The sequence below is a fragment of the Erpetoichthys calabaricus genome, chromosome 2 (genome assembly GCF_900747795.2).
Source record: "Erpetoichthys calabaricus chromosome 2, fErpCal1.3, whole genome shotgun sequence".
Taxonomy (NCBI): domain Eukaryota; kingdom Metazoa; phylum Chordata; class Cladistia; order Polypteriformes; family Polypteridae; genus Erpetoichthys; species Erpetoichthys calabaricus.
The window spans coordinates 90,025,183-90,040,754 of NC_041395.2; the positions used below are offsets into that span (position 1 = coordinate 90,025,183).

The 15,572-nt window shown below is 38.0% G+C and overlaps 1 protein-coding gene across 1 annotated transcript in view; it reads right to left on the bottom strand.

The window, feature by feature from the left end:
- LOC114643473 (uncharacterized) overlaps positions 1-15,572 on the bottom strand; it is a 66,990-nt gene that overhangs the window by 32,713 nt on the left and 18,705 nt on the right. Inside the window, exons 2-3 of the mRNA XM_051922979.1 lie at positions 6,107-6,178; positions 3,922-4,002 (exon numbers count right to left, since the gene is read on the bottom strand). Coding sequence (XP_051778939.1) covers positions 3,922-3,988 — 67 coding nt within the window. The 5' untranslated portion in view covers positions 3,989-4,002; positions 6,107-6,178. The remainder of the gene's footprint in view (positions 1-3,921; positions 4,003-6,106; positions 6,179-15,572) is intronic.

The following is a 15,572-nucleotide window of genomic DNA, read 5'->3' on the forward strand; positions in this document are numbered from 1 at the left end:
TATGACTACATATTAAGGTGAAGCAATCATAAAAAGAGCCTGTAAGTAAAGGACAATTATGACCAGAAGCACTTACAGTGATCCCTCGCTATATCGCGCTTCGCCTTTCGCGGCTTCACTCCATCGCGAATTTTATATGTAAGCATATTTAAATATATATCGCGGATTTTTCGCTGCTTCGCGGGTTTCTGCGGACAATGGGTCTTTTAATTTCTGGTACATGCTTCCTCAGTTGGTTTGCCCAGTTGATTTCATACAAGGGACGCTATTGGCAGATGGCTGAGAAGCTACCCAACTTACTTTCTCTCTCTCTCGCGCTGACGTAGAGGGGTGTGAGCAGGGGGGCTGTGTGCAGCTGCTTCCTGAAGGACATGCTGCACGGTGCTTCGCATACTTAAAAGCTCAAAGGGCACGTATTGATTTTTGACTTTGTTTTTCTGTGTCTCTCTCTCTCTCTCTCTCTTCCTGCTCCTGACAGAGGTGGTGTGAGCTGCCGCCTTCAACAGCTTTGTACCGGCGGTGCTTCGCATACTTAAAAGCCAAAAAGCCCTATTGATTTTTTTTTTGACTGCTTGCTTTGCACTCCTTTGAAAAGGAAGATATGTTTGCATTCTTTTAATTGTGAGACAGAACTGTCATCTATGTCTTGTCATGGAGCACAGTTTAAACTTTTGAAAAAGAGACAAATGTTTGTTTGCAGTGTTTGAATAACGTTCCTGTCTCTCTACAACCTCCTGTGTTTCTGCGCAAATCTGTGACCCAAGCATGACATTCTAAAAATAACCATATAAACATATGGTTTCTACTTCGCGGATTTTCCTATTTCGCGGGTGGCTCTGGAACGCAACCCCCGCGATGGAGGAGGGATTACTGTACTCCTGATTTGAGATGTCGTTGTGTTAATTTTACTGGAAAGTCTAAACATCCATCCATCCACTTTCCAACCCACTGAATCCAAACACAGGGTCACAGGGGTCTGCTGGAGCCAATCCCAGCCAACACAGGGCACAAGGCAGGAACCAATCCTGGGCAGGGTGCCAACCCACCGCTGGACACACACAAATACACTCACACAACAAGCACACACTAGGGCCAATTTAGAATCGCCAATCCACCTAACCTGCATGTCTTTGGACTGTGGGAGGAAACCGGAGCGCCCGGAGGAAACCCACACAGACACGGGGAGAACATGCAAACTCCACGCAGGGAGGACCCGGGAGGCGAACCCAGGTCCCCAGGTCTCCCAAGCTGCGAGGCAGCAGCGCTACCCACTGCGCCACCGTGCCGCCCAAGTCTAAACAGGAGTCACTTAAAATTAACCAAATACAAATTATTTGGAATATTATTTTGTCTACCTAACTTAATGATCAAATATTCCTCTTGGGAAGGATCCTGTATTGTGCAGTCATGTTGAAAGTCTCAAAGGCTGGTCTGTGTTACTTTATCAGGTTAGCTTTGCCTAAACTATACACAGTAGTTATATTTCATCCATAGCTGAAGATTATTGGAGCTCTGATGTTAGTCTAATAAATATATTGGAGCTAACTTCTTACTGGATTGACTAGATTCAGCTATGCAAGATGGTTTTATATACTCAAGAATATAGAGAGTTATCTTAGACTTAGATATGGTTGTTTTATATTGCCCCATGTGTACTGCTTTAATGACACATGGATGGCTGACTCAAAGAAAAAGACTTACTAGCTTGGCTTGAGCAGTACAAATGGCTGTCTTCAGATCTGAGGGTAACTAAACATCTGTGCTAATTGCCAAAGAACCTGCCTGCTTATTGTACTGCTTCCTTCTAAAGATGAATTTGGAAATCACCCACACTAGGTGCTGTCTACCTGGACCCAACCAAACAATAACACCCAATAAAACCAATAGTAGCAAAAGTAAAGAACGTATTTTAAAGCAGTCTTCCTGAAGGATACTTAGCTAAGGATATAAATGACAACACAGGTAAAGAATTGCTTAAGTGTTTCTTCAGTCGGCAGAGATCTTTTATCTTGCCAGTATCAGTCGGATATAGATGTCTTGTCTAGCTTGTATCCCAAACTTAAAGGTTCTGCCCAGGTTGGATTAATAATAACTATATAAATAATTAATATTTTTCAAAACCACTTGTATGTTTGAATTATAAAATTGTGTCCCTTTCTCAGACTAATGCTGATGATAATCCAGTTGACTCCAAGCTAATAAATAAGGATTTTTCACATTCAAAAATTAAGTAAAGGGTAAAGAGTCAGATCAATAAAGATTCTGAGTTTAAATCAATTAAGAGACTTCAGTATAAGATAAAACTACAGGTTGTTTGAGCACTTATTTAAACAATCTCTTTCTCTTCTCAAAACATAACCTGTGTGAAGAAATGCCAATCCTGCTAGTATACTCTTGAAAAAGAAAAAAGAAGCAACAAAAGAAGAAAAAAGAAAAAAAAACCCACAGAGACTAGTAATTTAAAAATTGTTAATTCAGTTAATGTTGAATTAACATCTGCAAACAATTTGCAAAGAATCGGCCAACTGAGTTTTTTTTACTATGGCAGAGGAACACATGAACAGATTCTTGCTGTTGCTTATCATTGAGCAGATGACATACACTGTACTTGCCTGTGAGAGAAGCAATATGACTAGAGACCTAGGCCTGCTATTTACAGGGTGTGGCTCTGTGCGTTATTTATTGTTGTGACAAAACAAAGAGTCACTAGAAACTACATCCATTCAATATGAAATGAGTTAAATAACAGGCTGAAAGGAATCTGCAGAATAAAAATAGCTTCTCCATTATCATATCCTGTTAAGATTGTGGCCTTTATCACTTTCCAGTGCAGAACTTTCACTATCAATTTCATCCCATTACACCATTTTTGTAAAACTAAATTCTGAAAAAAGATGATTGTGACTCCAATTGTTTATATAATTATAGATACAGGAGTGGTGATGGCTTGCAAACAAAATAAAATGATAGCTCACACTGTATTTCATAACAATCTTACTGTAACCGGGCTACTCCTACCTACACACACGGTGGCATTTAGACACTATAGTTTGTATTCTAAATTGGACTATCCTGACAGGCCCAGCACATGTGGTGATGAGATAAGGTGATTATCTTAGGTGGCACTTTGATCTGTGTGGCATTTTCATAAAAGAGTATTTTTATACATTATAAAATAATAATAAAGTTAAGTATGAACTGTAAGATTTATATACATATCGGGTGCCTAATTAAACAATACTTGTACAAAACATGCGGGTTACAACCATATCTTTTCATGAAACAGCTATTGGGACTTGATTTGTCCATGCGAAGTGTCTCACAGTTCATTTACAGTAGGGCATTTTCATGTATACTAGAGGTTTTTTGTGTAGTCAGTGCTCTTTTCTTAAAAATGAACAACAAGCAGGATAAAGTTTTCATCTTTGGTTTTCAAAGCAATTATCCAGAAAAAAATAAGAATTGTTATGTCATAAGAAAACCATAAAAGTTAAGGCAGAAAAATATGAGAAATATCAAAACCTACCCTATAACTGTACTGCACTAAAACACAGAAGGCAGTTATTTCAGATGGCTTTAAATTTAACTTAGTTATATACAATGGCCAATTAACAGAAGTGTTATTTTGGACTTGGAACCCTGGATAGAAAATATGACAGGCAAGTATGTTACCAGACGTCAAGGAGAAAACATTTAAGGCACAGTTGTTAAATGTTATTTTAATATTGCTTTTTGTCAGTATAATTCCAGATATGCTTTGTATCATTTTCCTTATTTTTGTATTTATTTCTTGCACCACACATTTCCCATTACTATGAAGGTAGCAAAATCTTAAAGGGTGTATGATACATTACACATACTGTATCTGATGGCTTTTTTAAAAGATCGTTAACTGTATGGCATATAGAATATAAAACATACCTGACTTATCAGCTAATACTTGTAAATCAACCCACAACAGAATGAATAAGAAGGCAACCATGACCATCTCTGCGGGTTTACCTGAAATCAGATGAAAGTTTTCAGCTAACAAACAGCACAGCAACAAAGAGCAGTGTAAACTAAACATTTTTTTAACATTTTCAAGGCAGACACCTTACACATTCCTAATTTTGAAAGAAAAGGTTTATAGCTATTTTAAACAATTTAGAAAATGTACTCTGATTATTCATAAAACAAATGGTAAATCAAAGAACAGTTTGGACATTGCCATATTTCTATTTTTATCTAAACTTTTTCCATTAGGCATCCATACAATAAGTCTTCTGATTCATTTAATTTTTAAGGAGGTGATGTACTGTATAACAAAATTAAGCCAAGCAATGGAGACATTCTGTTATGGATTATGCTCATTTGGCATAAAGAAACAAAAATCCTTATTCTTTTGCTGAAGTAGCTGTAGCAATTGTAAAAAAAATATGCAGAGTAAAAGAAACATATCCTTCATGCCATTTTAGCTGGCCAAAGGCCAAAACAATGGCAGTTGCCAAGGTGAAGACACGTAGTGTAAAGAGTATGGGAAGACCGAGGAAAATGAGTTTCATGGGGCATCAATAAGATTTTGACAAAACTTTTGACAACTCTGGATAGGTAAGTATGGCATCACCCAGACAGTTCTCAGCAAAACTAAGGAATTAATGACCTTGACTAAGGAATTAATGACCTTATTATATCAATAATAGGTGGAATGAGCACTGTGAGGAACTCCTAAAACTAAGGAATATGCCCATATTTGTGCAAATGATGCCTAAATAATAGGTTAGGACAGGTTTAGTCCCTGTGGTTCAGGTCACTATGATGAGATGTAGGTTAATCAAAGACTGGTTAAACTAGAACAATGGTGAGCATGGAGTTTAGGACAGGCCAGGTTTACAACTTAACAGAAAGGAGCTCACAGTAGTATTAATAAAACCATACAAAATAACTCTGGAGTTTCTAAGCAGCAACAGCAACTCATAATAGCTGGGGATTTCAATTGCAGTCTAGACCCTGTTTTTTATTGGTAAATAACAGCAACCACTGCATTATTTCAAATTGTGGCAATAATTTTAAATTTCATAAAGGTTAATAACCTCTTGGATCCATGTAGATTTCACTACTCTTACTGAATCAAACTTGAGAGACACGCAAAGAGGTCAAACCAAATAAAACTTGGAGAAGCACAAAAGCAAAGAATTCTTTTTTCTTTTTTTTGAAGAGGTTGTATACCTGAAGGAGCCCCTCAGCTGACCTTTTATTCCGTCACACTGATTACTAGCAGGTTACCACCTTTGAAGCAATGCCGCTAGAAAAGCAGGATGCTGTGCTAACCACTGCTCTCAAATCAGCGGTTACAGAAGGACTTGACAATAGCGGTCAAGACGCTAGAATTAACAAAATAAAATCACACAAATCTAATCATGACAAGATGGTTATCACATCCACACAGTCCCTTAACAGGGATTGTTGGATGATACTGAAGGCATTGGAGAAATCACAAAATGTAATTCTCACAGGTCTGCCAGCATTTTCCAAGTGGGAGTAAGCCCTGTGGTCCAGATAGATAAATGCATTTGCCTCTTTCCTGTTTGGCCAATAGGCAAGCTGCTGTGGGTCCAAGTGGTCTTTCACAAGAGTGCTTGCATAGTACAGAACCAGCCTCCATGATGTGGGTTGCATGGGCCACTAGTCTGTAGAATGAATGGACTTTATAACTAAGGCTTTTGAAAAAAAAAATACTCCATTTGTCAGTATTCTTTTCAAGACATAGTAGCCAAAATAATTAACGTCTGGATCTGTCCAGTATTTTTATAACTACTTTAAGCTTGAAGGGATTTTAATTGTTTTATTATCTTAAAGATGACACATCTGTGAAATGATGTCCTGTCATAGAATTTATATCTCTCATTTACTCAAATGCTTCCTTTGTTTTGTTAGCTTTCTTTATGCCTGTCAATTACTTAAAGGATACTATTACTAAGGTTTAAACTGATATAAATGTGCACATGAAATATCCTGATTTGCAAAATTCGAAATGATCTTTTAAAAAAATTAGAAATCTATCAAGTACACAACTTAAAAGAGAGCTATGGTTTGTACATTTTACAATAACAAGTACATTACCTACCTTTTCCTTCCTTTAGCCAAACCACAAGCAAAATGTTTAGAGTTATGCTCAAAAGGACCTTGGCCACCTTTACTGCAAATAATCATAAATAAAAAAAAAATTAAACGTGTGTTATGTGGAATATATATTTATCAGATACCATAATAATATTTATTAAATTTCAGAAAACATATGTTTCTCATAGGGGCGGCATAGTGGCGCAGTGGGTAGCTCTGCTGCCTCGCAATTAAGTGTCCTGAGTTTGCTTCCCAGGTCCTCCCTGTGTGTAGTTTGCATGTTCTCCCCGTGTCTATGTAGGTTTCCTCCGGGTACTCCGGTTTCCTCCCACAGTCCAAAGACATGCATTTTAGGTGCATTGGTGATTCTAAATTGTCCCTAGTGTGTGTGTGTGTGTGTGCGCACGCCTTGTGGTGGGCTGGCGCCCTGCACGGGGTTTGTTTCCTGCCTTGGCTCCAGCAGACCCCTGTGACCCTGTGGTTGGGATATAGCGGGTTGGATAATGGATGGAGATGTTTCTCATACAAAACTATCACAGTCACTTTGCTTGCTTCTTTACAGAAAGTAAGACATTGAACTTCATGTTTGCTTTCCATCTGACTCACTGTCTGACCTGTGCAAAACACTTAATCCACAAAACATAATTATGAATTATTTGTAAGTCACTTTGAATAAAAGTATTAGGGTAAATCAATAAACAAACATACGTACAGTATAATCTACAGAAATTATACATATAGTACTTAATAATTGTTACTACCATTTTCAGACAATTATCACTTACAGGAATATACAGGAAATGGAGAAAATAATGGAAACATTCAACAATATAATACGTTTAAAGGCCTAATAAGGACCGACTTATGATAATTTCAGTCCTTCTTGAAGTACTGTCATACAAATCCTGAACTGTGTGCAGTGAGGTACTGCACAATTTTTACACAAGTAGTCGTCACCACTCACAACCTTTTTGACTCTCTTCACTCCCCAGCCTTGTCTGCAGACTGCTGAGGTTTTTTTATAAGAGATACATAAGTTTTAATTAATATAAAATAATCTTTAAAGACAATCCAATCTAATACAACTATATACATATATGAAAGTATGCAGAATAAAGTATTAAAAATAAGCAAATGATAGAATGTAACTCAAGGGTAACTAAATGTAACTTATGTAAGTTTAAGCACGTGAGGTCTCATCTTAGAAAAGCCACCAACAGGATTTGCCAAGATTAGAATGAAGTGAATGATTAGCAAACACTCCTCTAAAAAGCAAGGATAAACTAATGGGAAAGGCCAAACATCCCTCCTATAAAACTGTGTTAAAATCAATAGAACAATACGCAAAAACACCCCTACTAAGGAAGTGCTGTTCAGAATAATGGGAGAATCGACATGAGTCCAAAATTACTCGTGGATTTAGATGATTGGTTAAGGTGATAAAGTTATGCATATTAAGAGTCAGATGACATGATGAATTAGATGAGGTAATGAAAAATAGAAATGTATAAAAGAACATGAATTGTTTAATTGATTGCTCACTCCTTGGACTGAGACATACAGTATGTACATATCTTTTTGTGAATAAAAAATATTCTGCATTCTCATCTGGGTTCCATGATTGCTTTCTTTGAAGATGGAGGAAAGTTTTTTCCATAACAGATACTCGATACTCATACACCACCTGAGCTTTTTGTTACATACATACATTAAAACTTTTTGAGTCATTTTCCTGTTGCACAAGCTAAAAATGTGGAAAGAAGAGCCCTGACAGTCTTTGAGAAAGACAACAGAATAACTACCGGGACAATTTTATTGCATGTTATCGTCGAAAACATTAGACCCTGACAGGTGCAACTCCTGAATAAGAACTTCACATTCCTTATCCAGGCCACAATGAAGAGGCCCCAAGCTGCGAGAATGTCTGAACTCCTACTCATGCTGAGTAGATTGAATGAAGCCTACAGTCAACTCCTGTCCTTGAACACCTGGAAGACAGTCCTTCTGCAAGAGGCAAAATAGCAGCTTCATGGACAGCCAGGATCTTTTCTGGGAGAAACAATGTTTTTGCAGACATGATGGCCTTCACCCAAAATGATTTGGTACTCAGGTCCTCTCTAAAAACATCTGGAAGGTAATTGTCATTCTTAACAATGTAGCTTTAGTCCTAAAGTTAACTTTAAACCCATGACAAGATATGATAATTCTGTAGTGGGTTAATCTATAGATATACACTATATTATCATTTTAATAACAAACCATAGTTTAACTGAAAAGGCTGGACAAAGCAGTATAAACACAAATAACTTAATTGCTATTTCAAGCTGACCTAACCTTAATACAGCTGTGCTCTTCAAAGATTTTAAATGTGGCTTTACTGAATATCAGAATATTAACCAGTTAGACCTCTTACATTAATAATAGTCAACAATAAGGAAAATAGGCTTTCTTACATTGAGCGAAATGTGGCTCTGAAGCAACAGTGCTGCAGTGTTCATTGAAGCAGCACCCCAAATTATAATTTTGTTCATTCTGTTTGCCAAGGTAAGAAAATGTGCTGTTTACCAAGTATTTACAAGTGCTGATTAAACTGTAAAGATACCAGCTTGAGAACTTTTGCAACTTTCGAGTATCTTGCTGTAGTTATTCAAGGAGTGTCATGGTCTCTCATATTGAACGTTTATGGAGCTCAAAAATATAATGTATCTTTTACTGAGGAACTCTCAGACTTACAGTAGTATCTATAATAATAATTAATTATGACAGGTTTCCAATTGCAGGCAATTTCAGTTTTTATGTGGCTAACCAGCAATACCCTAAAGCAAGATAATTTATTAAGTTACTGTACTCTTTTGATCTTAACCAGCATGTCAGCCAGCCTACACAAAAGAGAGGATACGCAATGTATTTAGTAATTTCAAAAGGATTAGAAATTCATGTGAGTCAGGTCGTGAATATTGGTTTATCTGATCATTTCTGCATTTCACTTGATGCAGAAATGCTTGTAACTAGAACTAAAGAGCAGTGTATTGTTAAAAAAATTATATTTTGATGCATCAGCAGTCTCTTGGTTTGCTAATATTCTGAGAAATTAGTCTGAATTTAGTGATTACCCTAATGCAGCAAGCAATGTATCCATTAAGGTGTAAAGTCTGAATGCTAAGGTGAGCTGCAGCTGATACTGTGTTTCCTGAAGAAATTGTTAAATCTTCCAACACTAAAATACCTTGGAAAACTCAAGAGTGTCTGAACACATACTACTAATTGGCAATTTTCTACCCTTTGCATTGCAATTTACCCTAGGTTCTTGTCTATAAGCCGGACTCATGTATAAGCCGGAGACCAAAAATCATACGAATTTTTAAAATAAAATTGTATCATAGATAAGCCGGACTCATGGATAAGCCGAACGTACTATAACCTATAACTAATAGAAGGGAGGGAGGTCAGTGGTCTCACTCGCACCCATTTAATTTCTTTAAGGGGGGAGAGAGTGTGAGATATTGGCGTCTCTCTCACTCGCCGCATGGCGCGGTTGGAGCGGCCGGAGCGCGTTCTTTCTGCTCTGGGCGTCGCCGAGTCAACACGCGCGCGTAGCGGTCATTTAAATTGTGATTTTATATGTAAGCATATTTAAATATATATCGCGGATTTTTTGCTGGTTCGCGGATTTCTGCGGACAATGGGTCTTTTAATTTCTGGTACATGCTTCCTCAGTTGGTTTGCCCAGTTGATTTCATACAAGGGACGCTATTGGCAGATGGCTGAGAAGCTACCCAACTTACTTTTCTCTGTCTCTCTTGCGCTGACTATCTGTGATCCTGACGTATGGGGATTGAGCAGGGGGGCTGTTCGCACACCTAGACGATACGGATGCTCGTCTAAAAATGCTGAAAAATTATCTTCACATTGCTATCTTTTGTAAAGCTGATTCCTGAAAAGACATGCTGCACAGTGCTTCGCATACTTAAAAGCTCGAAGGGCACGTATTGATTTTTCACTGAAAAACAAACTCTCTCTCTCTCTTCCTGCTCCTGACGGAGGGGGTGTGAGCTGCCGCCTTCAACAGCTTTGTGCCGCGGTGCTTCGCATACTTACAAGCCAAACAGCACCATTGATTTGTTTGCTAGAGATTGTTTTCTCTATCTATGTGACATTCTGTGCTCCTGACACACACACCTTTGAAGAGGAAGATATGTTTGCACTCTTTTAATTGTGAGACAGAACTGTCATCTCTGTCTTGTCATGGAGCACAGTTTAAACTTTTGAAAAAGAGACAAATGTTTGTTTGCAGTGTTTGAATAACGTTCCTGTCTCTCTACAACCTCCTGTGTTTCTGCGCAAATCTGTGACCCAAGCATGACAATATAAAAATAACCATATAAACATATGGTTTCTACTTCGCGGATTTTCTTATTTCGCGGGTGGCTCTGGAACGCAACCCCCGCGATGGAGGAGGGATTACTGTATAAGCCGGACTTATGTATAAGCCGATATTCTATTTTTTCATTTTCACAACTTTTTTCCTTAGATAACCCGCAGCTTATAGACAAGAACTTAGGGTAATTACTTCAAAGTTAAAATTCTTTCTCATGGGTCTCCTTTTACCAGGTTCGGATTTTCTAACATTTAAAGTATGCATGTGCACATGCATGTGTATATTAAAATAAGGATGGCCATTTTAGTTTGGATGTGGTTAATGGGAGACTACAGAAAAATCAACTATCAGGATTGACACCATGTTAAACAATCAGATAAAGAAAAAAAAAAGTTTGTATATTAATATGTTTGTTCATGTCTACTTTTTGAAATTTGTAAAATAAATCCTTGTCAATCACTGTCGGTTTGAAGCTTTCACATTCTCCAAGTCTACATGTATTTGTCTTTCTCAAGGTATTCTGAAATGTCTTCCCATATCCCAAAAATGTATGCTAGATCACCTGCTGCCTCTAAATTGGCCCAGTGCAGGGATCATTCTAATATTGCTGCTGGAATTTTTTACATCCCCCCTTCCCTCATAACCCTGAACTTGATTAAGTGGATTAACTGGATTACATAATAAATGGATGGGTTTCAAAAATGAAAAGATAGTTGTAAGGTACTAGCAAAATTTGTAAAGCATTTTTTTACTTTAGGACTGAGGTTTATGTTTGGGACTAATGTAATTGTTGTATGGTATGTGTTTTAATAGATGTAATATAATTCAAGTTAATTTTCAAATAAGTTCCATATAGATAAAATTAACATCAGTGTGCAGATTTTTATGAATTTATACAAAAGTTTAGAGAGGAATGTTAGTAACTCTTTACTGTATACATCACCGTTCACTAAGCTAAAATTACAAGAGCTTTTACTATAGAAACACAGAAAGACTGATACAATACCAGTTAATTTAATACCTGATGACTTATATGTTATACAAACATTGAACAGACTACATAAATAATGATGAACTGATGTTATATGGGAATTAACTGACACTACGGTAGAATCAGAATTAGTACAGTAGATATAAAAGTGACAGAGTACAAAACTGCGGGCATAGATGATTAAAATACAAGGAAAAAATAGGAGTTTTTAACCCTCGTCTAAATGTACTAATAGAGTTTCACAGACTGGCCTAAAGAGTGAGAGGTTTCCACACATTAGAGGATATCCATTCATCCAGTCCCTGTCTCACTTGTCTAGTTCAGGATCATAGGTCATTAGTGCCTATCCCAGCAGCACCTCTGCAGACGCTCAGACTCAGTGCATCTCTAACATAATTGAATGGATCAGTGGTGTAAAGCAGAGGCACAGAACCAAAGAAAATATTTAAAAGAAAACAATTCTTAATTATAGTGTCAGAAAGACAAATAAAATTCTTGTATCATTTCAATTTAAATGCACTTCTCTGCAATGACACAAAATGAATATATATTGTAGATGCCACACTGGCTGGATGGGCATCCCGACCAGAAGAGGGAACAGACCTGGAAGGATGGACCGGAAAGGGTGGCTGGACAGCCCATTAAAAAGAGAAGTTGCTGGAGGTTTTTTATTCCCCCAACACATTACATATCAGCAGCCCTGGAGGTTGGTACACAGTAAGAAGTTAGCAGAGCATGCCTGGATATGTAGTCTGGCAGAACAGCCCTGCTGGGGTCACTGGGTGCCACTAGAGGGTGCTGTAGGGAGAGAAGCTCCCTATTATGGACTTCCATGCGACCTGGAAGTACTGTCATCGGGCAGTCACCCTGGCACTGGAGGAACTCCTGGGTCTGTGATAAAAGAGACTGCACTCCTTCATACATATGAGTCAGAGCTGGGAAGTAGTGGAGCAACGCTTCAGTGGAGGAGGATAGTGCGGTAGGGAGAAAAATTGTGAGAAAGACCTGTATTTGATTGTGTCACATTTGGAGGGAGTTAAAATAAAAAATCTTTGATTATTTGGACCTGGGACTGGACAAGTGTGTTCGTGTTAGGGTTTGGGCCTCACTGACACCCTGGGTTTACCACAATATATACAATAATAAGTAAAAATAAGTGATGGTGATCATGTACAGTATTTACAATGGCTCAAAACAAAGGTGATAAAAAATAACAAAAACAAATGATCAGACAACTCTTCTTTTACATCCTTCTTATAGGACAAAAAAAAAACAGTTATCAAAATCAAAAGTGGAAAAATGGCAGAAGCACAAAAATACAGGAGAATCGGTGAAAAAAATAAGTAAGTCTCTATGTACAAGAATGCTTAATAAGGATTTGCTATATATAATTTGCTCACCTAACATTTCTCTCTCATGCCAGATAGTCAACAGACGACCCCTGTTGGGCATTTCTTGGTTTCATATCTAGGACCAATTGACGTCGCTTGTGAAATTCCACCCCTGCAGCCTAGATCTATACAGAAGTCTTTCTATTTATCAGGCATTTTGTTCATGCATGGGTGCGTGGCTGCCAGCACATACACGCATGCCTCCAACTTAAGGCAGCTTTCTGAAGTTGTTTTCAGTTTTACTCTATCTCTGGGACTCCCGAATGCATGACTCTTCTGCACACCTGGCTTACGTCTATACATTACCATCCAGTTATTCTGCTGTGATTCACGTGGCCAAATGAACGTCCTTCCAAGGTATGGCACAAAGTAATGCCAGTATGTCAGACTTCCAGCATTCGAGGGTCCACACAGGTGACAGGCCTTCTCACCCGTGTTAAAACACAAGCAGCGTTTTCAACTGTAACGTGCCATGACTGCAGCCTTTTCTCTCAGAGCCTCTTCATGTACCATGCAAGTAAGGGCACTTTTTATAACTAAACTATACAATGACAAAACAGCTACATTCAGTTATTCTGCTGTCACAGCATTGTTAATTTTGACAATACATTGTTATTTAGTTTAAATCTTAGTCTTCTGACTAAATTGCATTTAAGTTTTAGTCACATTTTAGTCATTTAATTTTTGTTAGTTTTAATCTATTTTTAGTCGAGAAAAAGTGAATCAGTTTTAGTTGACTAAAAATAAAAGTAAATTAGTCAAACGGTCAAAATCAGATGGTTATCACATATGAATATGCACAATATATACTGTATCTATGAACTATTATACTAACATGCACACTAATGAGCCAAACCACTTGTAGTGGTTATCTATACTAATAAAAGGCAAAGCCCTCACTGACTGACTGACTGACTGACTGACTCATCACTAATTCTCCAACTTCCCGTGTAGGTAGAAGGCTGAAATTTGGCAGGCTCATTCCTTACAGCTTACTTACAAAAGTTAGGCAGGTTTCATTTCGAAATTCTACGCGTAACGGTCATAACTGGAACCTGTTTTTTGTCCATATACTCAAATGGAGGAGGCGGAGTCACGTAACGCGTCATCACGCCTCCTACGTAATCACGTGAACTGAAAACAAGGAAGAGATTTACAGCACGAGTCAAACGCGGGAACGAAGGATTATGACGTTAATTGTTGAGTGTCTTTTAATACTGTGTAAGCATACATATTAACACATGTGCAATTAAACGTGTGCATTTACGGGGTGATTTCTCAGGCTTAAAAGCTCGCCTTTTATTAAAAAGGTAAATGCAAACTGTTTTCATTCTGAAGGGCACAAACCACGTTAGATTTCATGCTCAACAGTAAGCTCAGCACACAGCTTGGTCATATTACAACCGGAGGGGCGAACTGACAACGTGGTATACAAAGAGATCCTTAACAAATAATTATTGATTCATTTTCCCTCAGTTTAAAAAGGTTTACTTTTCTTCTTAATAAAAATTTTAAAGCAGTACTTCTCCGCTGCGAAGCGCGGGTATTTTGATATATATCAAAATATATCGCGTCATCACGCCTCCCACGTAAGCACGTGAACTGACCCGCTGCCGTTTGCAATGCCATATTCGCGAGATACAAGTTTAATGAGAAGACACGAGGTATAAACGACAGTTTGGATCACTTTGTAACAGAGTTAAAATTGCTGTAGCGAGAAACTTTTAACTGCCGGGTCTTAGCTAACATTAAATAAACCCGTGGACATCGCAACATCACACAAGAGAGCGGCTCACGTGAAGTGACTGAATGCAGCAGGAGTGATCACTTCGATGAATCAAACCTGTTCAAAAAACACATTACACAATTGATAAAGTACGAAAACAATATGAAACCGATTGTGGATTTGCGTACAGCCACTGAAACTTTGTGATGGCACGAGACTTCAGGTCACGTGTCTGCAAAAGAACCTCATTGAGGCAACTATTTTTACTGGCGGTGGCTCAGGGGAGAGAGTTTTTATTCCTCGCATCCCCGTTATACCCTCTGATCTCCCATTTCAATTCAAACGCCTCCAATTTCCACTAAGGCTCTGCTTCGCAATGACAATTAATAAGTCTCAGGGACAGACCCTACAAAACGTTGGCATTGATTTGAGGCAGGACTGCTTTTCACATGGCCAACTGTACGTTGCATGCTCAAGAGTAAGGTCAGCACACAGCTTGGTCATATTACAACCGGAGGGGCGAACTGACAACATGGTATACAGAGAGATCCTTAACAAATAATTATTGATTCATTTTCCCTTAGTTAAAAAAGGTTTACTTTTCTTCTTAATAAAAATTTTAAAGCAGTACTTCACCGCTGCGAAGCGCGGGTATTTTGATATATTTTTGATATATATGTATATAATATTGGTCATATTACAACCGGAGGGCCAAACTGACAACGTGGTATACAAACAGATCCTTAACAAATAATTATTTGTGTATTTTCCCTCAGTTTAAAAATGTTTAGTTTTCTTCTTAATAACAATTTTAAGGCAGTACTTCGCCGCTGTGAAGCGCGGGTATTTTGCTAGTCTATACTAATAAAAGGCAAAGCCCTCACTCACTCACTCACTCACTCATCACTAATTCTACAACTTCCCGTGTAGGTGGAAGGCTGATATTTGGCAGGCTCATTCCTTACAGCTTACTTACAAAAGTTA